The sequence below is a fragment of the Drosophila busckii genome, chromosome X (genome assembly GCF_011750605.1).
Source record: "Drosophila busckii strain San Diego stock center, stock number 13000-0081.31 chromosome X, ASM1175060v1, whole genome shotgun sequence".
NCBI lineage: Eukaryota > Metazoa > Arthropoda > Insecta > Diptera > Drosophilidae > Drosophila > Drosophila busckii.
The window spans coordinates 10,696,481-10,722,505 of record NC_046608.1 but is presented as its reverse complement, the minus strand read 5'-3'; the positions used below and the strand labels follow the sequence as shown (position 1 = coordinate 10,722,505).

The 26,025-nt window shown below is 41.3% G+C and overlaps 10 protein-coding genes across 23 annotated transcripts in view; 4 read left to right on the top strand and 6 right to left on the bottom strand.

Moving 5' to 3' along the window:
- LOC108606225 overlaps nt 1-967 on the top strand; it is a 7,662-nt gene extending 6,695 nt beyond the window's left edge. The window contains exons 3-4 of the mRNA XM_017996123.2: nt 8-175; nt 256-967. Of these exons, the coding sequence (XP_017851612.1) occupies nt 8-175; nt 256-453 (366 nt within the window). The 3' untranslated portion in view covers nt 454-967. The remainder of the gene's footprint in view (nt 1-7; nt 176-255) is intronic.
- An 82-nt stretch (nt 968-1,049) lies between these two features.
- Nucleotides 1,050-2,392, bottom strand: LOC108606223 (ADP,ATP carrier protein 2). Its single transcript, XM_017996120.2, has 3 exons — nt 1,948-2,392; nt 1,751-1,878; nt 1,050-1,681 (listed from the first exon to the last, which is right to left on the bottom strand). The coding sequence occupies exons 1-3, from the start codon at nt 2,266-2,268 to the stop codon at nt 1,207-1,209; spliced, it is 924 nt and encodes a 307-aa protein (XP_017851609.1). The 5' UTR covers nt 2,269-2,392; the 3' UTR covers nt 1,050-1,206.
- A 384-nt stretch (nt 2,393-2,776) lies between these two features.
- On the bottom strand, nt 2,777-8,936 carry LOC117134647 (ADP,ATP carrier protein). Of its 2 annotated transcripts, none has more exons than XM_017996116.2 (4): nt 8,832-8,936; nt 4,112-4,412; nt 3,895-4,022; nt 2,777-3,834 (listed from the first exon to the last, which is right to left on the bottom strand). In XM_017996116.2, the coding sequence occupies exons 2-4, from the start codon at nt 4,406-4,408 to the stop codon at nt 3,360-3,362; spliced, it is 900 nt and encodes a 299-aa protein (XP_017851605.1). In that variant the 5' UTR covers nt 4,409-4,412; nt 8,832-8,936; the 3' UTR covers nt 2,777-3,359. The 2 variants fall into 2 exon arrangements, with proteins under 2 accessions (XP_017851605.1, XP_033150204.1); XM_033294313.1 differs by lacking the exon at nt 8,832-8,936 and adding an exon at nt 6,274-6,365.
- A 429-nt stretch (nt 8,937-9,365) lies between these two features.
- On the top strand, nt 9,366-9,897 carry LOC108606226 (translation machinery-associated protein 7 homolog). Its single transcript, XM_017996124.1, has 2 exons — nt 9,366-9,474; nt 9,538-9,897. The coding sequence occupies exon 2, from the start codon at nt 9,541-9,543 to the stop codon at nt 9,733-9,735; it is 195 nt and encodes a 64-aa protein (XP_017851613.1). The 5' UTR covers nt 9,366-9,474; nt 9,538-9,540; the 3' UTR covers nt 9,736-9,897.
- Nucleotides 9,893-11,094, bottom strand: LOC108606224 (ribokinase). Its single transcript, XM_017996121.2, has 3 exons — nt 10,931-11,094; nt 10,315-10,863; nt 9,893-10,260 (listed from the first exon to the last, which is right to left on the bottom strand). The coding sequence occupies exons 1-3, from the start codon at nt 10,984-10,986 to the stop codon at nt 9,948-9,950; spliced, it is 918 nt and encodes a 305-aa protein (XP_017851610.1). The 5' UTR covers nt 10,987-11,094; the 3' UTR covers nt 9,893-9,947.
- Nucleotides 11,095-11,263: 169 nt separating this feature from the next.
- On the top strand, nt 11,264-12,630 carry LOC108606222 (delta(3,5)-Delta(2,4)-dienoyl-CoA isomerase, mitochondrial). The gene is made up of 4 exons (XM_017996119.2): nt 11,264-11,397; nt 11,516-11,678; nt 11,742-12,366; nt 12,423-12,630. The coding sequence occupies exons 1-4, from the start codon at nt 11,346-11,348 to the stop codon at nt 12,519-12,521; spliced, it is 939 nt and encodes a 312-aa protein (XP_017851608.1). The 5' UTR covers nt 11,264-11,345; the 3' UTR covers nt 12,522-12,630.
- Nucleotides 12,631-12,725: 95 nt separating this feature from the next.
- On the bottom strand, nt 12,726-14,776 carry LOC108606220 (xaa-Pro aminopeptidase 3). 2 transcript variants are annotated; one of them, XM_017996118.2, is made up of 4 exons: nt 14,632-14,776; nt 14,195-14,566; nt 13,330-14,140; nt 12,726-13,268 (listed from the first exon to the last, which is right to left on the bottom strand). In XM_017996118.2, the coding sequence occupies exons 2-4, from the start codon at nt 14,528-14,530 to the stop codon at nt 12,832-12,834; spliced, it is 1,584 nt and encodes a 527-aa protein (XP_017851607.1). In that variant the 5' UTR covers nt 14,531-14,566; nt 14,632-14,776; the 3' UTR covers nt 12,726-12,831. The 2 variants fall into 2 exon arrangements, with proteins under 2 accessions (XP_017851607.1, XP_017851606.1); XM_017996117.2 differs by having other exon boundaries at nt 14,195-14,776.
- Nucleotides 14,777-14,904: 128 nt separating this feature from the next.
- LOC108605499 (TIP41-like protein) lies at nt 14,905-16,053 on the top strand. Of its 2 annotated transcripts, XM_017995247.2 has the most exons (6): nt 14,905-14,972; nt 15,035-15,122; nt 15,222-15,369; nt 15,432-15,642; nt 15,729-15,887; nt 15,943-16,053. In XM_017995247.2, exons 1-6 carry the CDS (start codon nt 14,961-14,963, stop codon nt 16,027-16,029), a joined length of 705 nt encoding a protein of 234 aa, XP_017850736.1. In that variant the 5' UTR covers nt 14,905-14,960; the 3' UTR covers nt 16,030-16,053. The 2 variants fall into 2 exon arrangements, with proteins under 2 accessions (XP_017850736.1, XP_017850734.1); XM_017995245.2 differs by having other exon boundaries at nt 15,035-15,369.
- Nucleotides 16,054-16,079: 26 nt separating this feature from the next.
- LOC108605498 (annexin B10) lies at nt 16,080-17,808 on the bottom strand. Of its 3 annotated transcripts, none has more exons than XM_017995242.1 (5): nt 17,617-17,808; nt 16,798-17,509; nt 16,555-16,736; nt 16,361-16,390; nt 16,080-16,269 (listed from the first exon to the last, which is right to left on the bottom strand). In XM_017995242.1, the coding sequence occupies exons 1-5, from the start codon at nt 17,629-17,631 to the stop codon at nt 16,213-16,215; spliced, it is 996 nt and encodes a 331-aa protein (XP_017850731.1). In that variant the 5' UTR covers nt 17,632-17,808; the 3' UTR covers nt 16,080-16,212. The 3 variants fall into 3 exon arrangements, with proteins under 3 accessions (XP_017850731.1, XP_017850732.1, XP_017850733.1); XM_017995243.1 differs by having other exon boundaries at nt 16,388-16,390; nt 17,617-17,797; XM_017995244.2 differs by lacking the exon at nt 16,361-16,390 and having other exon boundaries at nt 17,617-17,797.
- Nucleotides 17,809-18,990: 1,182 nt separating this feature from the next.
- LOC108606782 (cytoplasmic dynein 1 intermediate chain) lies at nt 18,991-25,731 on the bottom strand. 9 transcript variants are annotated; one of them, XM_017997206.2, is made up of 10 exons: nt 25,624-25,731; nt 24,836-25,166; nt 24,626-24,772; nt 24,413-24,549; nt 23,911-23,973; nt 23,588-23,608; nt 22,267-22,314; nt 20,565-20,720; nt 19,577-20,499; nt 18,991-19,504 (listed from the first exon to the last, which is right to left on the bottom strand). In XM_017997206.2, the coding sequence occupies exons 2-10, from the start codon at nt 24,988-24,990 to the stop codon at nt 19,151-19,153; spliced, it is 2,004 nt and encodes a 667-aa protein (XP_017852695.1). In that variant the 5' UTR covers nt 24,991-25,166; nt 25,624-25,731; the 3' UTR covers nt 18,991-19,150. The 9 variants fall into 9 exon arrangements, with proteins under 9 accessions (XP_017852695.1, XP_017852696.1, XP_017852704.1 ...); XM_017997207.2 differs by having other exon boundaries at nt 20,565-20,717; XM_017997215.2 differs by having other exon boundaries at nt 23,911-23,943.
- Nucleotides 25,732-26,025: the final 294 nt, after the last annotated feature.

The following is a 26,025-nucleotide window of genomic DNA, read 5'->3' as shown; positions in this document are numbered from 1 at the left end:
TTTGCAGATATTGGGAATTATTTGTATGGCGCTTGCATCGCCGGCTCTGGCATCAGCTACGGGTTTCTTTTTGTTTGCGGTTGTCATCTCTTTCATCATAACCATCTTGCTGATGGCCGCCTATTTCCTGGGCATACGCGAAGCACTCAATGTGGCCATCAATTGGATTTTCTCTGTAAGTACATGCTGCATTTAAATTTTCACTTGTATTATGATCTTTAGATTTTGCCCACTTACCACTTCTATAATTTATAGGAACTTTTGACGACCGCTGTGCTGACATTGCTGTACTTCATTGGCTTTGTGGTGCAGCTGGCCAGATGGGCAGAGTCGAATCAATACGGACATGGCTCCAATACGGCAGCTGGCGTCTTTGGCTTGTTCAACTTCTTGGCTTATGCGGCGGGCACGTTCTTCTTGTTCCAAGCGCATAGATCTGGCGCTACGCACTAGATAGAGAGAGATAGAGCGTTGGATGCATCACTGAGGAGCAGCTGCATTTGCAGCGCATGCGCCGCTCCGGGTTGACCTGAGTTTTGATTCACTTAACGATAGTCTAGATAGAAAGCTGCGAGCTCACCAAACATAGCATAGAATTTTAAGCTTAGTGCAATATTTACATTTGTTATTTTAAAGTTGGTTTTTTTTATTATTATTATTATTGTGTAGTTTAAAAACACCCATGCAAAATTCATAATTAACTTGCTGGCTACAACGAAAGTTATAACTAAAAAAAGAGCTCAAGGCAAAAGCTCGATCAGATGAATGGCAATCAAGCTCAGTGCTCTCTCGGCTCGTTTATCGTGCGACTTGATTTGTTTTTAATGTTATTTTAATGCTTACTTTAACGCCTGCTAACACCTAAGAAATAAAAACACACACACACACAATGCAACAAAAACTAAATATCGCAACAAATTAAGTTCAATAAATTATTTGTATTTTGTAATTGAAAACAATTTGTGTTCGGCGTGGTTTCATTACTATCGAAGGTGCATACATTAGCTTGGTTTATTCAAGACACAAACCACAATTGCTCAAAAACTGTATTTTTAATTTGGAAATTTCCTTTTATTATACTTCTGTCATAATTTTGTTGGTCAATAGCCGATAAAGCCTGCACACACTGCATCAACAACATAAATTGATGTATATTGATCTCAGGAATGGGCCCACAGCAGCCGTTTCTCGGTTCGTCTCAGCATTTTAAACATATTTTTTGAACTCATCATAAATGGCCAACACTAGGGCACCGCCTGTGCCACGAATAATATTTGAAAGCGCACCCTTGAAGAAGGCAGCAATGCCCTCCTGTTTCGCAATAACTAACCAACAATGGGCCGTATTCTTGTAAATCATTTCCGATTTCTTGAGCCCAGACTGCATCATCATGCGACGACGCACTGTATCGAAGGGATAAGATGCAATGCCAGCAATGGTGGTAACCACCTGCGCAATGGCCCAGCTCACATAGAATGGTGTGTTCTTTGGATTTGGCAAATGATCGCGACACGTATCATAGAAACCAAAATAGGCAGCACGATAGATAATAATGCCCTGCACAGAGACAATGAAACCGCGATACAATCCAATGGGTCCGTCCGACTTGACAACCTTCTTTAAACAATCGATCAGGCCGTTGAATTCTCTGTCGCCGCCCTTGCCGACATCAGCGGCCAATCTGTAAACAGAGTTAACCAAGAAATGCATAGAGTCGGGGGATTGAGTGCGATGGATGATTTCCACTTACCGGGTACGCGCAAAATCCAGCGGATAGACAAAGCACAGGGAGGTGGCGCCCGCGGCACCACCCGATGCTAAATTACCCATGAAATGTCGCCAAAATTGTTTATGCTTATCAACGCCGCCCAAGAATACCTTTCGTAAGAGATAAAAGCATTGAAGACCAATATGTAGGGGAAGCAGAGCGACTGAGAGACGACTTACCGACTTGTACACATCCTTGAAGGCAAAGTTTAGAGCCTGTGTGGGGAAGTACCGTATCACATTGGCCAAGTTACCGCGCCACAATGAGGCGAATCCCTGCTCCCGCGGTATGCGCACAAAGCAATCGACAATGCCCTTATAGCGCTGATCCTGCGCTATCTGTTTGGAGACCTCCTGCACCTGAAGAATCAGCTTGACACGCTCAATGGGCGCCACAGCTGTTTTGGCAATGGCCGCCGATACGCCACCCATCATGAAGTCAATGAGGAAAGACTTCAAGTCTCCGGAGCCTCTGCCACCGCCGCCGCCTTCATCACCCATCTTGCTGTTGCTGGAGTCGACGCTTCACAATCTTTAATCTAATAGGTGTGGGTTGTAGTATACCGTTAGCGTTAGCGAATGAGTTTTGATGTCCAAAAAGATTTTTAAAATAAAATATTTTTCAATTTTTCTTTTTTTTTTTTTAAACTTTGAACAAATTTTGAATATGGAGTGATATCTGAAGCAGGTTAAACCTGTACAAAAATTTAAGGCTCAATGTCAAAATAACACATGGCCTACCTAGATGCTATATACTTACATATCCATATATTGTATATAGCCAATGAATGCAAAATCTACGCATGCTATAGAAATTATTTTCTCAGCCATCCAGGGCGATTGCCAAACAGACGCTTTAGCAGCTTTGCTAGAAATAATTGAGGGGGACAGAGCAAGGTATCGGGAATTGGAATTGGCGTTTCGGTATAAAGTTAATAAATCAAACACATATCGTCTACTATTTTTATCAATTTTTATATATTTTTAACCAACCGCAGGTTGATTTTGGTTGTTTTTGTTGTATTGGTTTGCTAAACATTCTGCTTAAAAGGTGTGTGGGGCAGTTTCGAGGTTTTGGCATTGCGCTCCAGCAACAAACGTTATCCACGAACAACGGCAATTTTTTTACTGTCGAACTTAACAAGAAATACTATAATTATAAATGATAGAGGTCCTCCTATAGTTGTTCGTCATATTTGGGGGCTTTGTCTGTGGAAAATTGCTTAAAATTGTGTGTGGATATCGAATGTTGCCGTTGACGCTTCCTTTTTTTTTTTATTAAATCCTCTCACGTATCCTCCTTTCTTTTTTACTTGTTGTTTTGCGTGTGTTGCTGTTTGTCTGGCCATCATTGATGTTATTTTGCGTGTTTTTGTTTATTTTGCTAACTCGCGCAAGTGCAATTAAATTATATTCCAGTTATTATTCTTATAGAAACGCTATTTTGTTGTTGTTGTTTTGAAGTTGTTATTTTCAAACTTTATAAGCGGCTGTTGTTGCTTTTCATTTCATATAATATAACATTAATTAGCTGGTAGTGGTTTTTGTATGGTATTGTATTGTTTGTTGTTTGAATAATTTAATAATTTAATTTACATCAACTTCTTGATTTCATCGTACAGCACAAGCACGAAAGCACCGCCAGTGCCTCTGAGAACGTTGGAGAAGGCACCCTTGAAGAAGGCACCAGTGCCCTCCTGCTTGGCGATGGTTCCCCAGCAGTGGATTGTGTTCTTGTAGATGATCTCGGTAGCCTTGCGACCAGACTGCATCATCATGCGACGACGCACAGTATCGAAGGGATAGGACACAATACCAGCAACAGTTGTAACAACCTGAGCGATGGCCCAGCTAATGTAGATGGGTGTGTTCTTGGGATCGGGCAACATGCCGCGGGCAGTATCGTAGAAGCCGAAGTATGCAGCACGATAGATGATGATGCCCTGGACAGAGACGCCGAAACCGCGGTACAAGCCAACGATGCCGTCACTCTTGAAGATCTTGGTCAAGCAGTTGCCCAGACCGGTGAATTCACGTTGGCCACCCTTGCCGGTATCAGCAGCCAGACTGTAAATTAGAGCCAAATGTTAATTCAAGCAATAAAGTAAATGAAATTTTCTAACTTACCGAGTACGAGCAAAGTCCAATGGGTAGACGAAGCACAGAGAAGTAGCACCAGCGGCACCACCGGAGGCCAAGTTGCCCATGAAGTAACGCCAGAACTGGGTGTTCTTGTCAACACCACCCAAGAAGACCTACAATATAATATTTTTTTATTTAGTAATCAAGTTCTCAATACTCCGGTACTTTACAAAAAATTGATTCTTTTGATTTTGAGGCATACCTGCTTGTACTTGTCCTTGAAGGCAAAGTTCAAAGCCTGAGTTGGGAAATATCTAATAACGTTGGCCAAGTTACCGCGCCAGTATGAAGCAAAACCTTGTTCCTTTGGAATGCGGACAAAGCAATCAACCATACCCTTGTATTGCTTATCGGGGCTGATTTGTTTCGAGATGTGCTGAACCTGCAGCAGCAGTTTCACACGCTCAATTGGTGCGACGGCAGTCTTTGAGACAGCTGCGGAGATACCTCCGGCAGCGAAGTCCTTGACGAATCCCATAGCATCAAAATCCTTGCCCATTTTGCTGTAAACGATTTGCAATGCACAATAATGTGCGGCGCAACATATTAATATTCATTCGTCATTACACTCCTCCATGCCTTCTTCATCTTCTTGATTAATTTTATATTATGATTTGATGATGAGTTGTTGATTGATGATTGGATTATGTTTTATGAGACTCGATACACTTTTTGTTTAACACATTTAACTTAAATTTATAGTCACACCAAAACCAAATGAAAGATACGTGCAGTTCATGATAAAAGTATGAATAATTACAAGCAGCGGCAAACGATAAGCACACGATAAGCAGTTCGATTGCAACGTCTGCACAAAAAAGTTGCAGGCGAGCTATCGAACATTTAAATTGAGCGCGCGCTTTCGCAAGTCAGCAACTTGGATGAGTAGGAATTTGTTGAGTATGGTAAATAATAATGATAGATATACAGAGGCATGCAAATGATTGAGAAATGTACAACAACTTAAGACTACAGTTATATATAAAAGTACTGCTGACATCAGCGGCATATTCATTGTTTGTATATTTGAAGCTACTACAATTGCCGGCAAAACTGGTTGTGGAAATTTGCACTCTCTTCTTTGCTCTTTTCGCATGCTTTGCTTACTTATATATTAGCAAAGCAAGGGAGTCAGTCGACACTGCCACGTGTTTAAATTGAGCACTCACTCAATTTTGATTCCCAGCAGCAACTGGATTGCTTGTGATTGAGCTTAGTTTGAACCAGTTACAATAAAAGCTCTCTTAACGAGGTCAAAGAGCGCCATGGCAGACAATTGCAAGTGCTTAGCACAGCTGAAACTGTTACGTGGCAGACAAAAGTGGCATACAATCCAATTGCAGCGATTTGCATTAGAATTTTATTTGGTGTATGCACAGATTGCATAATTTATTACGCTTGTATAATAGACAAACAGTTCAACAGAGTTCCAATCGCGTTCTTTACACGAGTGAAAGCGAGATAGTAGCATTTATATGCCTGTGTATAAGTGTGGATAGTGTGTGTGTGTGTGACATTGAGCAAAGAGCATTTCAGAGAAAGCTTTATTTTGCACCTCTTGCCTGTGTGTGTCTGTGGCTATTTTAAATTTAGATTTCAAGTGTACGATTTTCTTACTGCAGAGTGTAAATAGTTTCTATGCCCATACATACATATGTATTTAATTGTTGTTGCTATTGGTTATAAGTATAAATTAGATTAGCATGGCCTCTTGTGTTGAGAGAGCAAGTCTATGCCAATGTTCATTGACAGAAAACCCAAAATTTATGTAACCACATAATCGCACAACAACCGTTCAAGCAACCGAGCAAGAGTGAGAGAGAGAGTCTGCATGAAAGCAAGAGAGAATAACGAAAAGCACTATTGGAAGAGCGGTAATGTCACAGCCTTTGCCTTGTGATTATCTAATCTACTACCGCTTGCTTTTTAGTTCTAAAAGCTTTCACAAAAGAGAGCTTACACCCGCGCATACTCGTGATGTAACTCTTTGAAACATTGGGAGAGCGCTTAGCGTAGCTCTGCACGTGGATGATTTATTATTCTTTTGCATTCTTAACAAATTGTTTTGGCAATTACATAATGGCAGAGAGTTCACTAATACAAAAAACAGTTGCTTGTATACAATTGTAAACACTTTCAAGCCATTATCATGACAATTTTCCACGGCTCAATGCTTTTCAATGTTTATGTAACAGTACAAAAAATAAAAAAAAAATAAAAAAAAAACTTCAGCTTAACGCAAGCGAGTAAAAAAAAGTTCACAAATGTATTGTGCATTAACTATTTAGTTGCCTCGTTATTGTTATTGATTTGTTTTTACATTTATTCAGCGCACTATTATTCAAGTTGTTTCGTAATACGTACTATTTGTTTTGTGTTTTATATCACAGCACCAAAAAAAAATATTTATCCTTATTCCTTTCGAAATCAAAGGTCTGCACCGGTCGGCCACTAAATTGCTTATGAACGATTCGCATGGCGACATTGGCGAGCTAGCCTGGCGCTGCGCTATTCTGCTACGTTGACGCTGGCAGAAGCAGCGGCAGCATGGCTTCAAGTTCAGCTGCTCTCTCGCTCTCTATCTCTCTCATTTGCGCGCAACAGATACGGGGGAGTGAGCGCGCAGTGAAAGAGATCCTAATAACTAGTTAGTTGGCTCAGTATTAAAAGAGAGAGAGCACAGTTGGCAACAAAGCTTAGGCTAGAAGCTCACACACACACACGTGTGCGCATACGCAAACGAAAAACAGACGCAAACGCAAATAAATGATCGACAAGAAAATATAAGAGCGAGAATGAGTCTTATCACCAAGCGAACATACACACAGAAGATACTTGTGACTGTATGCGTATCAGAGACATGGCAAATTTCAATGCCAATCTCATTGCATAACACAGTTGGAGGCGATAACAAATTTCATCTGACAATTTTTGGTTGAGTTTTAAAATGGGTTATAGCATGGGCAAGTTAAATTTTAGGCCACATATGTATATGTAATTAGCATTGTTTGTAATTGTTTTTCATTTAACCCATTCGAGGTTTGCCATTAACAAAATGCTTGCCAAGAAAAATTAAAGAAATATATAGATTTCAACTTTTCACTGAGTTGGCAACGCGCCCAAAGCATTCAAAGCTAACACGACCAGCATGTGACTTGTGAAAAAATTGACGCATGTGCTCATGCTCTCTCGCTCGCTCTCGTGCTCAGCTTAAAAAGCTCTTCATTCAAATGTTTCTAGGCAGCAGCAGCAGCAGCGCAGCAACGTCACTGTCTGCCCAGCAATAAATACACAAGTAGAAGAAATGCGCGTACTATGAGATTAGATAAAAGCCGCTACTTTATATAAGTAACAAATTTCAAGGTCTATTCTTATCGCCAGCAATTACATAAAAAACACAAAATGCGTGAAAAACGCTGAGCGTATGCAATGGGCAATGGGCACTTTGCCAGAACAGGCGCTTTGCGTCAATAAAAACGCAGCGGAGTTTACGAATTGAAATGCATCTAATTTAAACAAATGGGGCCAAGTGTGAGAGTAGCCCGCCACTCGGATAGTTCAATGTCTCTCCCAAGAAAATGCATGCGTAACGTATAAACATAAGCATGGGCGTAGACTAAATATTGTAAGGGGAAACTTGCTACTGATATTGCAAAAAGTTTCCCGCAACAAAAGTCGCTGACGCATCAGCAAAGCGGCAGCAGCCAACAACTATTGTTTATCACGCTTACAATTTCAGTTGGCAACCGAATAAGCAAAAGCAATTTCAGCAAAAAGAGACTTTACAGAAATTTAATACACAGAGTTTTTCTAGGGTTTATGCAAACTGTTATGTTATGCATCCACCACAGGCGCCTAAAGGCCAAAGCAAAGGGCATTATTATATTAACAAATACAAAATCACATGCGGCCAATTTGCACGACGCGTCTCTGGTTTTGTGTTGACGTCACAAAAGCAGCAGCAGCTGCTGCTGTGGCTACAAGAGAGCAAACGATTTGTTAGTACAACATGCATACATATGCACAAGAAATTTTTGTCAAGAATACAGGTAAGAAAGAAAATACAACGAACACTGGCCAGACTTCTGCCTCTTTCCAAACTTGAAAGAGAGAAATAATATAGCGCGCTCGCTTGCCGAAACTGGCGCGTGTGCGAGTAAAAGAGTGCGCGACAAGCACATGGAATTATACACACGTATGTATGTAGGTGTGAATGTGCCGCTACATTGGACAATTGTCATACTTTTAACAAAATTAAGTGTAGAAAACACCGAATATTGCACACATTCACACATAATAATGTACAAATTTCAATTGGGCCTGGTACAGCGCAGCTGTCATTGTATTCGTAAGCGCTCTCGCTAATGTATAAATCTGTATGCATGTGTGTGTGCCAATATGCTTGTGTGGCATCGTTTTTTCTTACGCTTGCGAACTCAATTTTGAGGTTAGAACTCGTGAGCGTTCATAAAGACATTGCAGGTGTCTGTTTGTATGTGTGTGTTTGGACATAAAAAGGAGGACACGCTGCTTTTACCTCGCGTCTATTATAGACGTTAATTTTATTATAGACGCACATACTAATCCACAGTCTTATTAATTTTTGATTCACGCTGCGAATTATTTTGTGGTTATGTAAGCATCATTCATATGCAGCATTTTGCAAACAGAAAAAAATAAGATTAATGCTGCACTTATCTTAGCACGCAATGCACTTACTACCTACAATTAAATCAAACACTGATATATTAAACCAACACCAACACAAACAAAAAAAAATTGCACATTACATAACTAATATCTAGTGCAAGGTGAATATAAAGAAAAATCAATGTTCAATCATTAATGCACGTTGCGCACTGCCCCGCAGCAATGCAGTTTGTTAAAAATACATTAAATTCTATAAAAGAAAAGCACAATACCTTTAGTTATTAAACTTCTTACAAAAGTCACAGAATAAAAACTTCTTTTGCAGAATTTCCCACTTGCCGCTGAAATAGCCGGTGTTGTTCACTTAACGAACGATAATCGTGAAGTAAAAGTAATTGCGATAAGTTTATCTGCAAGTGTTGGAAAAGCTGATAGGGTAGCACTTTTTCAGGCAGGGCTGTCAGAGTATCATCGAACAAACTGCTTGGCAGCCCTACAAACCGATTAGTCGCTGGGTGAAACTTTTCAAGCACCATTACCTTCTGGCTAACCACTATATAGTAGTGCTACTCAAACTAAGACCCAATACGTTGTAGTGGGTGTCAAACTAGGACGTGATATATAGTAGTAACTTCCAAAATGTGATTCGCAAAATCGATAACAAATATTGGGATCAGTGCTGGTATGCAACACTCGGCGGTAGGGCAGCCCTACCGGTTAACCGCCAAGTAGTGCTTCTCAAACAGTGAACTTAAGATCGACGAGTCGATCAATTATCGATCACGATAAGTGCTATCTTTCAGTGCTGTTTAAATAGCATGGAAAAGTTGTTAGGCAGCACTGTTTTAACCGAGTAGACGAATAGAAATTTATCGAGTGTGTTGTTGGAAATAGAAAAGTCAGAAAACGTGCGAGGTGCGAGGTTTTTCTAATTTAATTCAGAATTGTTAAAATATCAAAGAATTCTCTCGACTGCAGAATATGTCTGGACGCGAGGGCGGCAAGAAAAAGCCATTGAAGGCGCCCAAGAAGGAAGGCAAAGAGATGGACGACGAGGACTTGGCATTCAAGCAAAAGCAGAAGGAAGCACAAAAGGCACTCGATGCGGCCAAACAGAACGCTGCCAAAAAGGGACCACTGGTGGGCGGAGGCATCAAAAAGTCTGGCAAGAAATGATTGCCTTTCGACACCAGGAACTAATTTATTTTAAGATATTTGTTTGCCAGTTCAAAATTGCGTTTATACTTGTACAATGATGAACCCAAATTGACAGTAGTGCGAAATAACAAATTCTTTTTATACTTGCTTACAATTAAACAAATACACAGATACATTGAACTGGTGGCTACTGACTTTAATAAGTACAAAGCTCAACTGTAACTCACCGTTTAAGCACGGGGAAAACTGGCCTGGGTGCCCGGCAGCTGCACCGACTTGGAGGCCACCGCGCAGGCAGCCTCAATGTGCGCAGTAAGCGCATTTTGTGGATAGCGTGCCATGTTAAAGGCCAGCGCGCCAATAAAGGCATCACCAGCACCCGTTGTGTCCACCACTCGCTCCGGATCCACATGCGGTGCAGGCACATGCTCGTACTGCTCTGGAGCTTGCTTTGTAGCGCAGACTGCGCCCAGTTTGCCCAACGTTATAATAACCGTATTGGCACCCATTTCCATTAATTCAATCATGGCTGCATTGGCTTCACTAAATATGCACAGAATATTAACTTGTTATATAGCTATAGATGAAGAAGCTTACCCAACGCTGCTGATGCTCTTGACGCCGGTCATTAGCGCTGCTTCGCTCTCATTTACGCAGAATATGCTGGCCAGCTGCAGTAGCTCCTTGGGTGTATGCTCCATTGCAGGTGCTGCATTCACTATAGACACGCCTTTGAATTGACGCAGTGCAAACAATGTTGCCTCGATTGGCGTTTCCAGCTGGCATACCAGCACCTTGGCTTGGGCAAAATGAGTGGCTGCACTGGTGACGTCACTGCAGCTTAGTGAATTATTGGCACCTACGACAATGATAATGTTGTTCTCGCCACCATCGGATACAGCTATTTGGGCCACGCCCGTGGTCTGGCCGGACAGCTGTTGCACATGCTCCACATTAACATTTTCCTCGCGTAACTGACGCAGATAATCCGCACCAAAGCTATCGTCGCCCAGCTTAGCTACAAGTGCTGTGCGTGCACCCAATCTGGCTGCTGCCACACATTGATTGGCGCCCTTGCCACCGAAGCCAGTCTGAAACTTGTGTCCATGCAGCGTTTCACCTGCTTTGGGCAGACGTGGGGTATAACTATATACACAAGTAAAAAAAAGATTTGCAAAGTGTATCGTGCCAAATTTGCATACTCGTAACATACCAGATGAAATCTATGATGGCCGACCCAAAAACCAGCACCTCCAAAGCTTCGCTCATGCTTACAAATTTTATTTGCAAAAGTGTTTTGGCTTATCTTTTGCTTTAACTGTTGGCTAAAAATTCGCTATATAATAATTGGACTACAATGCCCGTGGGCTTATCAGCGTTTAACAGATGCCTTGCCATGTTGTATATCATTTTTTTGTTTTGTTTTTGTTGTACTTTACAATTAACCCCCTCTCCACTCGCGTAATACCGGCTGCTACTCAACAGTTGAGCAACTGTTAATTCCAATGGTTGTTAACAGACGCATTAACAGCGCTGTTAGAGCGGTGAATTAACAGTGCTAGCTTCAGACAGAGAGGAGAGCAACTATAAATATAAACATAAACGTATCAATTGTTTTAACTTAAATCATGTCGCTACATAAGTTAACTGGCGTAATAAGAGTAGCACCCAGAGCAGCCGGTGAGTGTTATCAGGTAGAAAAATGCTAAACGCATAGATTTTGCCTTTTGGACCCAAGCAAATCTGTTTGTGGTACAAAGTCCAATTAGACATTAGCTAAACTTGCAACCTGTTGCAGCTATGCAACTCCTGCCGCAGCGAAACTATACAAGCCACAACGCCAAGTCTGACCATGAGGCACACTTCAAGCACTTGGCTCTAAGCACACCCAAGCCTTTTGTCTTTCATGTCGAGCTGAATCGGCCTAGCAAGCTAAATTCGCTGAGTCGTGAAATGTGGATGTAAGTTGCACTGAATAAGTTTTAGATTTTGTTGCAAGCTAATCATGTCACTCTTGAGCACAGCGAGATCAAGGAATGCTTTGAGCACTTGGCCATAAATCCCGACTGCCGCGCCATTGTATTGACCGGTGCGGGCAAACATTTCTGTGCCGGCATAGATCTGACGTCCATGATGAGCATGGGCCAGATAATGGCCGAAACGGATGATGTAGCACGCAAGGGCATTGTTCTGGAGCGCACTATTAAGCTATATCAGGATTCAATTAGCTCCGTGGAGCGTTGTCCCAAGCCAGTGATTATGGCTGTGCACAAGGGCTGCATAGGCGCGGGCGTGGACTTAATAACAGTCGCGGACATACGCTATAGCACACAGGATGCGTTTTTCCAAGTGAAAGAGGTGGACATTGGCATGGCGGCCGATGTAGGCTCACTACAGCGTCTGCCCAAGGTCATAGGCAGTCAGTCCCTGGCGCGTGAGCTTTGTTTTACGGGACGTCGCTTCGAGGCAGCTGAGGCGCAGCACTGTGGCCTGGTTAGTCGCACCTTTGACGATAAGGAAGCCATGTTGAGTGGCGCCCTGGCGCTGGCAGAAGAAATTGCCAGCAAAAGTCCCATTGCTGTGCAGACAACCAAGGAAAGCATGGTCTATTCGCTGGAGCACACCAATCAGGAGGGACTCGATCACATTGTATGTCTTGCAACTTGTTGTATATACTGTAGCTAAAGTTATTTGTTTATTTGCAGCGCCTTATCAACAAGCTGCATCTGCAATCGGAGGACTTTGCCCAGGCGGTGGCTGCTCAGCTAACCAAAGATGAGAAGCCCGTGTTTGCCAAGCTCTGAAAACAACAACATTTAAAATAAATTAAATTAAGTCTGAAAAGCAGAAACCTTAATCATTGTTATATGACAAAAATTACATTTTGTTATTATAATTTGAGAGCTGAGCATTTTCCTCAATTATAATGCTTAATTTTGTGCTATTTAGTTAGACCCAATTATAATAATTAATAATATGTCTGAAATAAATGCACGTTTTTTAACAAAACAAATGTGTTTTTAATCTTTGACTTATTATCGTATGTATACTGTAGTCCTTGGGACAAATAGGCAAACTATGACTAGGAATTTGGTTTTACGGCCACTTGCCAGCTCAGTCCACTGACGCGACATTCTGCTCCTTGCAGAGCTGTTCCAGCGCACGTCGCTCTTTTACACAGCTATCGGTAAGTACTTCAACACGGCCTTGTTCATTGATTACGATGTCATCCTCAATGCGAATGCCTATGCCACGGAATTCGGGTGGCACATCAGTGCGCTTCTCGTCGATATATATGCCTGGCTCCACAGTGAAGACCATGCCCTGCTGCAGACGCGTATTGCGCGGCACATGCGGCGTGTCGTGCACATCCATGCCGAGGTAGTGGGATACATGATGTGGGCAGAACTTGTACCCCTGACTCGCAAGCTCCTTGTAGTCGCTCAAATGCTTTGGCACTAAACCAATCTCCTGCAAATATTTGCCAAGTTTGTAGCAGGTGGATTCAAACAGCTGATCCAGCGTCTCGCCACCAGGCTGCAAAATCAGCTCTGCAAGGTGTTATAGAACTTATGTTAGTTGGTATTCCTTGACTTATGTTTGTTTACTTGCCTATGGCTTCCTTTTGCAGCTGCTGCATCATATCGTAGAGCGTGCGTTGCGCATCGTTAAATTCACCACTGACTGGCCAAGTGCGTGTTATGTCGCTGGTATAGCCACCATATTCACAGCCGGCATCCATAAGCAGCAGCTCTTGTGGCTGCAGCAGCTGTGTGTTGTTAACATAATGTATAACGGTGGCATTCTTACCCGCAGCTACTACAGGCGGATAGGCCAAGTAACTGGCATTACGCATGCGGCACTTAAAGTCTATGGCAGCATATAACTGATGCTCAGATTGGCCAGGACGCGTCTCAGCCATGACTTCATTGAAGGATTGCGAGGCAATCGCACAGGTCTGGCGCATCAGATCCATTTCGGCGGGTGATTTAATCAGGCGCATATTCTCCACCAGCGAATAGACGGGTAGCATCTGTATGTTCTCGCTGGTGCTGAGCTTTAGTAGAGTATCATTGATATTGGGCAGTTCAGATTGCTTCCAGTCGAACCACAAGTGCGGCTTTTGCTGCGCCACGCGTTTAACTATGGTGTGCTCAAATTGCTCGATGGCATATGCTTCGTTAACGCCGAACAATTGCACAGCATAATCAGGTCCAGTGCGTGGTCCATCCCAGAGCTCGGCATGCGCATCTTTGGGACGCATAAATAACGTCGATTGCACATCGCCAGCCTCATTGATGCTTAGCATCAGCACAGAGTCTGGCTCCAGGCAGCCGGTTAAATAGTAAAAGTTGGAACTTTGCCGAAACACATACGGTATCTTGCCGCTCATATACTTCTTGGATGCGGCGCCTATGATCATCTAAAAAGAAAATCAGTTGCTGAATAAATCACTCTGGTTTGCTTTAGGGCTTACCAAATGATTTTTGGAGGCGCGTCCATTGAACTCGTCACCAAAGCTGTTTGCATATGACTGTAGTCCCAGCATTAACTGTGTGCGTCGTGTTTGAAACTCTGTTAACTCTACGCCGGGCACTAGTTCATTGGGGCGTATTAAATGCGGATGTGTCATGCTTGTTGGCTGGCCCAGATTGCGTAGTCCTTGCTTGTGTGCATCAGCCAGAGAGGTGCGAAGGTCCTCTGTTGTTGCTTGCGCTTTGCACATCAATGGCGCGCTACATGTGGAGATTTTCATTTTGTTGCCAATGGAGCGCAGCAAGCATGAACGCGTCAAGCGTTTTAAAACAATCATCTCGAGTCTGTGTATATCTATATATATGTGGAAGAACTGGGATTGGCTTTGATAAGCGCAACACTTTAAAACTTGTGAAGCAACAGCTGATAAAAACAAACCAACTGCAGTTGCGGCTTCGTGATGTGCCAGTCAGTGTTATCGATCTATCGATGCTTGGCTCTCAAATGTATTTAAAACTCTGCACGATCTCTGAAAGCTTCGAATGTTAATAATTATAAAATGGGAAGCACTTTAAAATTTTTGTACAACAATTAAATTACATAGCTGAAAGTAAACACAATGCAGGGCTTCTATTCAATTTATTATATTTACAAGTATCGATGGCAACTACTAATAAAACCTGCAGTTGCATCGATAACAGAGTGTTTGGCATTTGAGGTATTGTGTCAAGCTTTTATAAACGTTTATTAAGCAGAATACACCAACTATGGAAAGTGAGGTAGGTTCAAGTTATATTTAATTGCTATACTAACACAAATGAACCATCAAAATAATGTTTAGGGCGCTGTGCCGATACTGGCCGTCCCCTCTGAGACTATAAGTTTTAACGAATGGAACATTACCGTTGAGAGGTCTAATATTTTGAAGAGTATGTGTACTCAAGGCGCCAATGTGTGCGAGAAAAATTCTGCAAATTGTTGTGAGCTATGTACCTACAAACACGCACTGAACTTGCCACATTTGCCAGGCTTGGTGTTTCACAAGAACAAACTGATGCTGGAAAATAAATATGGTGCAAAAATGCAGTTTGGGCCAATGGATGCGCTAAAATTCGTTGACAATGGCAAAGATGAAGCCTTGGAAGTAGCCTGCGCTCAGAAATGGTGTGACACACGGTAAGAAAAATTGTATATGTTCGGCTCAAAGGTAAGATGTTGACATTATTGTTGTGTTGCAGTTCTGAACTGATGAAATGCAAGCGTTTCGATTGGACATTCACATCACCATATCAGGGAACACTAAACGAAGAGTTTCGCGCTGAACCGACAGACATTCCTATAAATAAAGACAAGCTTTTGCAGCGCGAGGATATATTGTTCTTTGATGATATTACACTCTATGAGGATGAGCTGCATGATCAAGGCATCTCGAAAATGAGCGTAAGGATTGTGAGTATACATGGGCGGAACAGAGAACTCTCTGTCACTCTCTTTGTTTGCGAGCGCAACCTATGCTAATATTTATTGTTATCTAGCGAGTTATGGCTTCAGGATTTTTGATCCTTCTGCGTCATTTCCTGCGTGTTGATGATGTACTTATACGCTTGCACGACACGCGTTTCTATTGGGAAATTGAGAATGACTATATCCTTAAAGAGTTCGTGCATCGTGAGGCTCCATGCTCTCTACTGCAGGTAAGCTTGCTTATCATTCATATAGCGAAACAAATAATCAATTACTTTGCCGCAGGACGTCATAAGCATCTGGACAAATCCGGATGAGCTGCAAAATTACCTTCCAGTCGCAGTTAGGGAACTGCACAAGCTATACTTTTAATCACATATTGAAAATGTACATGCCAGCCCAAAGACATTATTAACGATGAGTTACGTTCAGGATAGTATTATTTATTTTTGGTTACAAACTGTGCGAATTCGGAATCTCTAAAAGCACTACCAATACCTACAATAAAAGCGTTTAAACATTTAAATTTATACTGATTTTATATGTGCAAGCCTCTTAAGCGCCGCCCAGCAAGGCCGTCAAGGCGCGCTTATAGTCGCCAGAGGTCTCCGACTGCAAGAGAATAGAAATGTTGGCATTAACTTAGAATAAACAAAACGATTGCTTAAATTTGGAAAAGCAAAATGAATGTGGAATGACGCACCAGCCATTCGCGTAAGCTCATACTTACGTCCTAGACAGCGGACACCACAAGACACACAGACACCAATAACAATACCACAACACACCAACAACAACCACAATACAAGAACAAGCAGCAGCAAGGGAATGAAAGCAAGAAGTGGAGTTGGAGAATTACTCTTCGCATACTTAGCTCCATATGGAAAGAAAACTTACCGCGATAGCGCTGTGCAGCGTACGATTGTAAATGCGCTCGAACTCCCGCTTTATGGACTCCAAGTCGATCTCCGAGCGGCAAACAATGATGCGTATGAGAGTTGCATCGTCCGTGCCGGCTCCATTCATAGCCTTGTACAAGCGATTGGCAAAGAAAGCTGCCGGCGATTGGACGCACTCAACTGCAAGTAAAGAGGAGTTTGGCATAAGTTTTGGCAGCTGTGTTTTGTTAGCACTACGCACCAATGGCCATCATGGCCTCATGCAGCTCATCGTCCATTTCATGCTTAATGGCCTGCTCCATGGTCTGGCCCGACAGCTCCTTGTACGCCTCGAAGACGAGTCGTAGCTGGGGAAAGCTAGCATGCGCCATAATGCGATTGAAGACCTCCTCGTCGGTGCCGAGCTTCGCCTCGCCTGCAGCATAAAGCTGCGCTGCCTGCTCCCGGGCCAGCTGCTCATCGATAGGCGTGTCCAGGTCATCACGCACGCCGGTGACAATCAATGTAAGCAGACGCCTGAAATAGCCCGAGGTCTCGCTGCACATTTGCTCGGCCAGCGGGCGCTGGTATTGCTCCTCATAGGCCTGCACAATTTGCTGCATTTCCTCGCTGTTCTTGGTACAGAGTATTTCCACCAGCGTGCCCTCCTGGGTGCCCATGCCTGCCATGGCCGCGCGCAGCTGAGTGCACAAATACTCAATGGGTGGTGCCATCAATGCCACTATAACATCCTCAAACTTGCCACCCAGCTCACCCTTCAGATCCTCAATCAAATCGCGTTCGAACTCCGCGGCATAGGCAGCGGCAATCTGCTGACGTTGGGCATTGTTGCGCGTGCTGAGCACATCAATGATCTGCTGCTCATCTGTGCCCAGCCCACGCATAGCAGCGCGCAGCTCCTGGCTATCGGCGGCGGCATCGAAATTGGTGCGTGGCACTACGGTGGGGACAGGCTGCGTCACATCACAACAACAACAACAACAATCACAACAAGCACTTGCATTAGCTTCAGTTTTAATTTCAACTTCAATAATCAATCAATAATTGCATATATACTCACCTTATATTCCATCATAACTGCAATGTACTTCTATGGAAAACACTACCCTGATTTGTCTAGTTAAATTCGATGTTTGTTCAGATTTGTTGCGCTTTTGCTATTTTGCGACTTTTCTCTTCTGCTGCTGACACACGAATGACGACAACACTTTCTCGATTTTGCATTCGCCACTCTTGTTGTCTCTCCTCTCTCTCACTCTATTATAAAGCTATCTCTGTGTGTGCGTCAATACATCATCGGTGGTGCCTTGGTAAATATATAGTATGTACTCATTTCAAGCGCTCGCTCGGTCGCGAGCGGCAGCAGCAGCAGCAGCAGCAGCACAGCTTTGAGCTTTTCAATTCTTAATTCAGTTTTAATAGTGCCATAGCAATAGCTTTAAGGCCAATTGACGATGGAATGCAATCGCACAAGGGCGGGCTGACAATCGAGCATTTATATCCAAAGGGGGTTGCATTAGTTGTAAGCCCCCGATGCTGACTACGCCTCTGCGCTGTCTGGCATACCTTTTGCATGAAACACACCCCAAGTGGCACTTGCACATATTTTCGCTATGAATTAACAGACACATAAATGTACAGATCTTTTCCGCTCAACTACAGACTTATCAACAAGTCACATGACTAATTACATATATCCAAATGATAAACGGACAGTGGCTTATGTAGTTTAGCATTAACTTTATTTAAACGCTTTAAATAGTTATTACTTTAGTTATATAAATATACACTTTCGTTGTTGGGGGGGGGAGGTAGCAGGGCCAGTAGGGATTTGGGTATTGGGTAGGGATATTCATTCTTCTAATTCTCAGCGTGTGGTCTAACTGTCTGTAAGTTATATATTATATGCATGCGTATTTGTTTATATGTATGTTATGTATTATTCTATGCTCAGCAAAAGTTTGGGGGCTGGGTTTAACTTTCCGTTTACTTTGTTGTTGTTGTTGTTGTTTATACACAGGCATGAGAAAATCAATATCAAACAAAAATCAAATCAGTTCTAATTATAGTAATAATAATAATAATATATATATATATAGATCTTTATATGTATAAATTAAATTACAATACCAATGATGTTCGATTGCAGAGACCTTGGATTTAACAATTTTACATATCGTTCGTTTCATATTTCACAACGTTTCGTTTTCATTTTGTGCAACTAAAGGAAATTCATTACATGCATTTTCCCTTGCACACGAGAGAGGAAAAGCTTTGAGGTGTGAGAGAACTTTGATAAGCTGTACAAAATGTGAGAGCATGTATAAAAATAAGAAGAGCAACTTAATAAGCGTACATATAAATTGCATATATATATATACCATATATTGATATAAGAATTAAATTCAAATAAAGAAGTCTTTTGTTTGCAGTTAATTATTTGTGTGTTTGGGTTTTTCTTTTTCTCCCGCGCTGCATGAAAACGAAAACGCATTTGAAATCAAATGAAACACATGCTGTCTGTCTCTATAAAGACTTTTAGTTAAGGTGTTGTCTATGTGGTTCTGTGTGTGTGTGTGTGTGTGTGTGTGCGTCTAGACCTCGTCGTTTTGGTTCATCTTGAGCTCGTTGAGCGTTGCATTGAAACGCGACCATTCATCGCGCGATGGCAGCGCCAAGTGCTCGGCCACATCGTAGACATACAGCTTGCCAGCCTCATCACCTATGGTGACATGCAGGCCAGATGGCGTCCAGGAGACGCGATTTAGCGCTGGCGCACCATCGACTACAATCGAAGCGGTGGGCACTTCGGTGTCTTGATTGAGGTTCCACAGATCAAGACGACCGCTGCCATCGACAGCAGCAAACAAGGCAGGATGCACAGGCGACCAGGCCACATCCATCACATAGTCCGAGTTGTCCTCAAACGAATACAAGGGCTTGGTGTCCTGTCAGCCAAAGAGAAAGAGAAACAGAATTTTAAGTTTTGTCTGCCAATTCTATTCGATTTACACACTTACCTTGAGCGACCACAACTTGATGGTCCAATCAATGGAAGAGGTGAGGAACAAGTGTCCAAAGTCGGGCGACGATTGATTGTAGTGCGTGGAGATGCCGGTAATGGGACCCAAGTGGCGCTCAAAGACCTCATTGACGCCCGAGCGCAGACCATGACGCGAGGCGGAGTACACATAGCCATCCTCACTGCCCATAACGAGGCTGTTAATCTCATTGGCCGGAAAGGCCATGCTGGTAATGGCAATGGCCTTTGACTGGCGCTGCTGCAGCTCAAGCGTATCCTGCGGCTGTGACAGCATGTCCAGCGACCACGAGCAGAGCTTGCCATCCGACGATATGGATATGACATTGTGTGCATTCTGTGTGCCCACCATTTGCAAACAGTAAACGGGATGCGTGTGCGAGGCCGCGCTCAAAGGAGTGCGTTGAATGGGCGTACGCTTCTGGACACGATTGTCCCAGAGCACGATTTGGCCCGAATAGGTGCCGCCGAGTATTAGATTGGGATTGAATTTGGCAAAGCAGGTGGACATGACAGCGCTCTGGCAGTGGAACACATCCTCAGGCGTTTGCTTCTTAAATTTCGTATTCCAAACCATAACAACGCCATCCGGCTCGTTGGGACTCTCCTCGTTATTGTGATACGAGGCAACAACCAGCTCTGGAAAATGCGTTGACCAATCCATGCTGGTAATACAGCGGTTCTTTGACCAACGCTCATCATAGAAGACACGATTCAGCGATAGACGTGCATGCGAGCGCTCGTCGTTTGCCTCCTCATTGTCGCCGCAGCCAATGTAGTCCGTATAGATGTCCACGTTCTCCGAGAGCGCACGCTCAATGACACGTCCGGCGCGTAGAACGAATCTCTGAAAGTCCTCCGATAGTATTATCATTTGTTTTTGCTCCTCCGATAATTCCTTGACTGCAAAGCAAACAATAAATGTGAATTAATTCGAATATTTTGAGAGTTTCCATTTCAATACGCACCCTCCTTCTTCTCTTCCTGCTCCTTCTTTTGTTCGAGCGGTGTTATGGCTGGGGCCACATCCTTGACGGTGGGCAGTCCGTGTGTTAGATAGCCTGGCGGCAGCTTGGAACTGAACCCATGATCCAAATGCGGCAGCGAGCTCTCTTCGTCATCTCCTTGGGCATCAAATGCAAGCACTGTTTAATGTATAAAACTAACACAGCTAAAGGAACATGACAATCGACAGAACAGGAACAATTCTACTTTTTTCACATTTCTTCGTTGAGAGCTTTGCTTTTTTCTTTGCTGCAGACTTCTTGTTTGCTTGTTTCTTGTGTAAATTATTAATTGTAGTTGCTGTTGTTGTTGCGGCTGTAGGCCTTGTTTTCAGGTTAGGAGCACTAATTACAAGCGGTGAATGTGTAAAAGTGAGGTTAGGGCTTATAGAGAGAGATAGAGAGAGAGCGACAGATAGAGATAGAGACTCAACACAGCTGTGTGTGTTAGTGTGTGCGTATGAAAGTGTGTGTGTGTGCATAAATTGTGTTACAGTTGGACGCCACACACCTGTACCGTTAGATCACTGTGTTATCGATAACTCACTGTGCACTTGCTTGTTATGCTGTTAGCTGGTGATGTTACCAATTTCGACACAATGCCAATTATTAAAAAGAAATATCAATTTTTTTTTAAATCAAAATTTACAATTTGTAATGCTGTTAGCGTTTAAGTGTGTATGTATGTGTGTGTGAGTGTGTAGTGTAGCAGCATTAGCTTGTTGTATCTTTTTAAGTAAGTTTTACTGTAATGAGTACAGTTTCATTTGTTGGAACACTCTGCTGGTTTGGTTTCTTCAAGTTTGTATCATATAGAACATATAGTATATATGGTTGGCTCCACCCAGTTTATAAATTTGTAGACTTAAAATTATTTATGTTATGCTAAAATATATTACATTCTTATAGTTCTTGTAGTACGCCTTTGTTTTAACAAGTAAGCTTATTTTGCGTGTGCTGTTTTAACAGTTAACAGTTAATGCTACTGTACAAACTATTTCAAAAAAGAGAGACAATGTTTTTGCGCTTCGCTCTTGCTGTGTTGCTTATGAGTTTTTGATAGACAGATAGAGAGTAGAAAGTTTTTGTGTATATATGAGTAAGTACAGTTAACCAAAACATAAAAAAAAAAAACAATGAAATGAATAAGAGCTGATCATGTACGTCACTAGCGTAAACACTTTGACCCCGTTCATATAATGAAATGAAGCTTGTTTTCGAAATTTGTCATATGAGTTTCAAGTTAGCAAATGATGAATTTTGTTTAGTGACAATAAAAGCTTTACACGCACACACACACACACACGCACGCACGCACACATGCAATTTAGTTTAGCGAGCGAGCGAAAGAGACAGAAAGTTAAGATGGAAATAGTGGGAGCGTGTGGTACTGTGTGTGTGTTTATTAATTTTTTTTATTTTTATAAATTTATTTTTTACTAGACAGCCAGCGCGAGGAGCTTTTTGTGCACAATTATTTAGCTTTTAACAATTTAATTACATTTTAAACGACTTTACTTTCATTTTGTGTGTGTTCTTTTGTTTGATTGTTGTTAACAATAACAATATTTAGTTAGAATTTGTACGTTCCTATTTTGCTTCATGTCGATATCCCGTCACTGCTTTTTTTTCTAGCGCATATAACGCTTTGTTTGGGTGTACCTACCTGTGAATTCATCCTCCCACTCTAAACCTGGATTAAGATTGTATTCATCTTGAAGAAATATAAAGAAATAAATATATTTGTTGTTGTTGTTTAGTTGTTGTTCTAACAAAAAACAGTAGCATATGTGGGGCCCGAAAACTGGCCACGACCGCCCGTTAAATTGTTTTATAGGATCGCAATAATATTGTCACAAAAAGAAAGTAAAAGAAATTAACGATAATAATTAAAGATTAACATAAGTTAAGTTTGATGAAAACGATAAGTGACAATCGTTAACATAAAATACGAGTGCGTTTTGCGGATGTATCGATTATATCGATTCAAATAATAATAATGAGAGTTGACATAAGAATTAGCACACAAGGCGATCCTGTATGAAAATTATCTTACAATTGTTAAAACTGATAAATAAATTGTTTAAGATTATGCATAATATATAAATATATAACTATTATATATATAGTACATACATATTTATATTGGTGCGTACACATGCATGTTCTGTGTGTGTGTGTGTGTGTGTCTGTGTATGTGTGTGTTTGTATGTGTAGCTTACAATTTGTTTCGAGCTTAGATCGTAAAATAAATATAATATATGTATACTCGTTGCTAATGTAAGAAAGTCAAGTAGTTACAAAAATATGTTCATGTAGCTTTCATAACGAAAATGAAGCAAATATGCGCTAAACTAAAACTGTTATACTGTTATACCTGAAAAAAATAGAGCGTATAAGAATGTATACGAATTCATAAAACTTAAAATGTCAGCTACTTAAATGATTTAATTTTAACGAATAAAATAAAAAAATATATAAACTTATAAATTGGGTGGAGTTTGAACAATTTTTCTATTCGTACTTATAACAATTGTTTTTTGTTTTTAATATTATAATATAATTGGTTATGTATATAATATAAGTTGACAATGCTGATACAAACTGAAACTGTAGCATGTTCAATTTTATAATTCATACAAGAAATCAGATAAAACTCAAAAAATGTTGTTGAAATCAAGATAATTGGCAAGAAATGTTGTTAAACAAGCAAATACACTACAAAGAAACACTAAAAAATACACACAATAGAAAGAGATAGAGAGAGTGAGAGTGTGTGTACAACAACTAACGAGTGTTCAAAGTAGCGAGCAATACTAAACGCAACGAGTTGCACTTTAAAACTACTGTACAAACATGAATATAGAGAAAAATAGAATTGTTACTATAATAGATTACATAGATATATATGTATATAACACTTTGCTGATAGTTAGATAGACTACTTTGGAAAATATACAATTACATAAAGACAACAAACTACTCACCATAATAATCCGTAGCATGAGCTGCAGTATTTTTTGCGTGCGTGCCAAGAACAAATAAAAAGGGGAAGAAAAAGTAAATAGACAAAAAATTATTAAATGCGCTCTCAATTGTTGCATTTTACATTGAAGCTGTTACTCTCATTTGATAAACTGAAAGCATTAATTGTAGTATTAAGTTTGAATGCGCAAATGATAATGAAATGAAATGCCAAAATTTAAAGCATAATTAAATATTGTCTGTGCTGTCTAACAATAAATAAGTTGTTGTTCTTTTGTTTTGTTTTGTTGTTGTTGGTGGCTGCTTAAGTCTATAGATTTAATACCTTTACGTGGACGCCACCAGTCCTCCATATATCCTGACAGAGGCGAGGAGTGGCAAGAAAGAACTGTATTTGTTATTTTATTTCACTTGTTATATGACTTGCTCTATGTATATTATTATATGGTTATAGTTGTTGCGGGAACATTCTGTCTGTTTACTGCTCTAAAGCGCAACACAAATCTTAAATAGCATGGGGGCGGGCGGGTATAAGGTTCTATGAACTATGAATAATATATATATATATGTATGTATATAGCACTGCATTATATCAAGAGTAGTTACTTTGGTTGGCAAGCGAAACAGACGTTGAAAATATATGTATATAGAGTTAGAGAGAGATACAATGCATAACAAATTACAATAACAGCTTTGAACACATGAAATCAAGAGAAACAAACAAACTATGGAAAGTGTTTACACAATAGCCATACATGTATGTCGATTATAGGTTAGCACACTAACTGTTAAGCTTAGCATATATTATTATGCGAATATATACGCACCATCACGCTCATGGCCGCCGGTGCTGGTGGTTTGTGTTTGTTTCGTATAGACAAGTGTCTCCTTTGGTGGAATGTTTGTGGCTTGCACATTATAAACGCTCAAGTTGAGTGGCTGCTGCTGCTGCTTCTTCACGCCGCTGTGTGCATGGTAAATAAACAATTGTTTATGAGATAACTCTAAGTATATGTTGTGCATACAGCTGTTTTCACTACCTTTGTCCATTGACATTGGCCTGTAGACTGGCATCGGGTGTTTGTGTATTGGAATTATCCGATGTTAGGGAATTGGCTGAGGACAATGAGGACAAGACTTCAGAAACAGGTGCTACGCCCAATGATGAGAGCATTTCATCCAAATCTCTGTCAAGACAAGGAAATAAACATTATTTTTCCAATAGCAATTGCGTATGGTACGCGACTCACTTGCGTTGATCTTTGTCGATGCCAGCGCCAGTGCCAATGCGACCGGCGGCCTCTTCCATATCCTTAATTTCCTTCTCACGTCGACGACGATCCTTTTCCTCGCGCAGAGCAGCCAATTTAGCTTTCTTGCGTTCCAACTCAGCCTTGCGATCCATTTTGAGTGTGTGTGTGTGTGTATGTGTGTGGCAACGGTAAGAGTCGCTTGTCTATTTCTGCCTGTGTATTTATGTGTGTGTGTGTGTGTGGGTGGCCGAGATCTGCTCACTGCAGCGCTAGTGGGGAGGGATGTATGCAACAACAACTACAACTACAACGAGTGCAGTTACGCTTGCTGCAATAGAGAAAGAAAGCAATGAATCAGACTGGGCTAACCATAAAATCTCAGCATACATATGCATATACACATGTAGGTATGCATAAAACCAATATTGGTTAGCAGTTGTTTGATGATGTCACCTGAGCCGCAGCACCAACAACTGGCCAAAAGTTTGCAAAAAAAAAAGTATTCACTGCGCCAGCTTAGCAAGCAATAAGATAAACTTTTAATATAATGTTTATTTAATGAATTGCACTGTTTAGCGGCCCCAACTGAAGCCGACTTAAATTCAAGTCAGAAAAAAATCAATAGTCTAACGCCAACAACAACCACAAGACATGTCGACGGCGACGCAATGACGTCGTTTTTAACTTTTTTTTTCCAGTGTCTAATATAAGCTTTAGCGACTGCAATAGCAAACAATTACAGCTGCACTTAGTCTTTTTGTTAATTATATTTTATAAACACACACCTAATTGAATGTTGTTTACACACGCTGTTGATCAGGCCAATCGAGCACTTTAGTATTGCAATTAAAATAACATTTCTTTTCCAATTGCCTAGGGTTGTGCAAAGCGCAGCAGAGTAGAGCAGGCAAACTATCGATGGGCACCATCGATATATCGAGAGATATATCACTACAAGCGATAGTGAGTTGGCATAATTAAGTTCTTATTTCTTTATATATTAATTAAAAATGTATTTGTTTTATTTACTTTTAATTTACACATACATTTAAGTGCATAATAGCTCCACCTATTGGCCAATCAGCACGAAACGTTAACATAAGCAAACAGCACAGCTGTTCAATATATCGATATTCAAAGCTGCCACATTGTTGGCGAAAATGGCAGCTTTGCATACGAACGTTATT

Excerpts from the sequence above, each read along its gene's own strand:
- LOC108606782 (XM_017997206.2), bottom strand. The coding sequence starts at position 24,990 with ATGGATCGCAAGGCTGAGTTGGAACGCAAGAAAGCTAAATTGGCTGCT. Across the intron at positions 23,974-24,412 it reads CGGCGGCCATGAGCGTGATG|TTCTTTCTTGCCACTCCTCG; the intron begins GTGCGTATATAT and ends TAACAAATACAG. Across the intron at positions 20,721-22,266 it reads GTGGGAGGATGAATTCACAG|GAGATGACGAAGAGAGCTCG; the intron begins GTAGGTACACCC and ends TTGATGCCCAAG.
- LOC108606222 (XM_017996119.2), top strand. The coding sequence starts at position 11,346 with ATGTCGCTACATAAGTTAACTGGCGTAATAAGAGTAGCACCCAGAGCA. Across the intron at positions 11,679-11,741 it reads CTGAGTCGTGAAATGTGGAT|CGAGATCAAGGAATGCTTTG; the intron begins GTAAGTTGCACT and ends TCTTGAGCACAG. Across the intron at positions 12,367-12,422 it reads AGGAGGGACTCGATCACATT|CGCCTTATCAACAAGCTGCA; the intron begins GTATGTCTTGCA and ends GTTTATTTGCAG.
- LOC117134647 (XM_017996116.2), bottom strand. The coding sequence starts at position 4,408 with ATGGGCAAGGATTTTGATGCTATGGGATTCGTCAAGGACTTCGCTGCC. Across the intron at positions 4,023-4,111 it reads TCAAGGACAAGTACAAGCAG|GTCTTCTTGGGTGGTGTTGA; the intron begins GTATGCCTCAAA and ends ATTATATTGTAG. Across the intron at positions 3,835-3,894 it reads TTGGACTTTGCTCGTACTCG|TCTGGCTGCTGATACCGGCA; the intron begins GTAAGTTAGAAA and ends TCTAATTTACAG.
- LOC108605499 (XM_017995245.2), top strand. Across the intron at positions 15,370-15,431 it reads CAGAAATGGTGTGACACACG|TTCTGAACTGATGAAATGCA; the intron begins GTAAGAAAAATT and ends GTTGTGTTGCAG. Across the intron at positions 15,643-15,728 it reads CGAAAATGAGCGTAAGGATT|CGAGTTATGGCTTCAGGATT; the intron begins GTGAGTATACAT and ends ATTGTTATCTAG.
- LOC108606223 (XM_017996120.2), bottom strand. The coding sequence starts at position 2,268 with ATGGGTGATGAAGGCGGCGGCGGTGGCAGAGGCTCCGGAGACTTGAAG. Across the intron at positions 1,879-1,947 it reads TCAAGGATGTGTACAAGTCG|GTATTCTTGGGCGGCGTTGA; the intron begins GTAAGTCGTCTC and ends CTCTTACGAAAG. Across the intron at positions 1,682-1,750 it reads CTGGATTTTGCGCGTACCCG|ATTGGCCGCTGATGTCGGCA; the intron begins GTAAGTGGAAAT and ends CTCTGTTTACAG.
- LOC108606224 (XM_017996121.2), bottom strand. The coding sequence starts at position 10,986 with ATGAGCGAAGCTTTGGAGGTGCTGGTTTTTGGGTCGGCCATCATAGAT. Across the intron at positions 10,864-10,930 it reads GCCATCATAGATTTCATCTG|TTATACCCCACGTCTGCCCA; the intron begins GTATGTTACGAG and ends TTGTGTATATAG. Across the intron at positions 10,261-10,314 it reads AAGAGCATCAGCAGCGTTGG|TGAAGCCAATGCAGCCATGA; the intron begins GTAAGCTTCTTC and ends GTGCATATTTAG.
- LOC108606220 (XM_017996117.2), bottom strand. The coding sequence starts at position 14,530 with ATGATTGTTTTAAAACGCTTGACGCGTTCATGCTTGCTGCGCTCCATT. Across the intron at positions 14,141-14,194 it reads GCGCCTCCAAAAATCATTTG|ATGATCATAGGCGCCGCATC; the intron begins GTAAGCCCTAAA and ends TTTTCTTTTTAG. Across the intron at positions 13,269-13,329 it reads GCTGCAAAAGGAAGCCATAG|AGCTGATTTTGCAGCCTGGT; the intron begins GCAAGTAAACAA and ends AACACCTTGCAG.
- LOC108606226 (XM_017996124.1), top strand. The coding sequence starts at position 9,541 with ATGTCTGGACGCGAGGGCGGCAAGAAAAAGCCATTGAAGGCGCCCAAG.
- LOC108605498 (XM_017995242.1), bottom strand. Across the intron at positions 16,391-16,554 it reads CGCTGCACAGCGCTATCGCG|GACGTAAGTATGAGCTTACG; the intron begins GTAAGTTTTCTT and ends TCCGCTGTCTAG. Across the intron at positions 16,270-16,360 it reads TGAGCTTACGCGAATGGCTG|TCGGAGACCTCTGGCGACTA; the intron begins GTGCGTCATTCC and ends ATTCTCTTGCAG.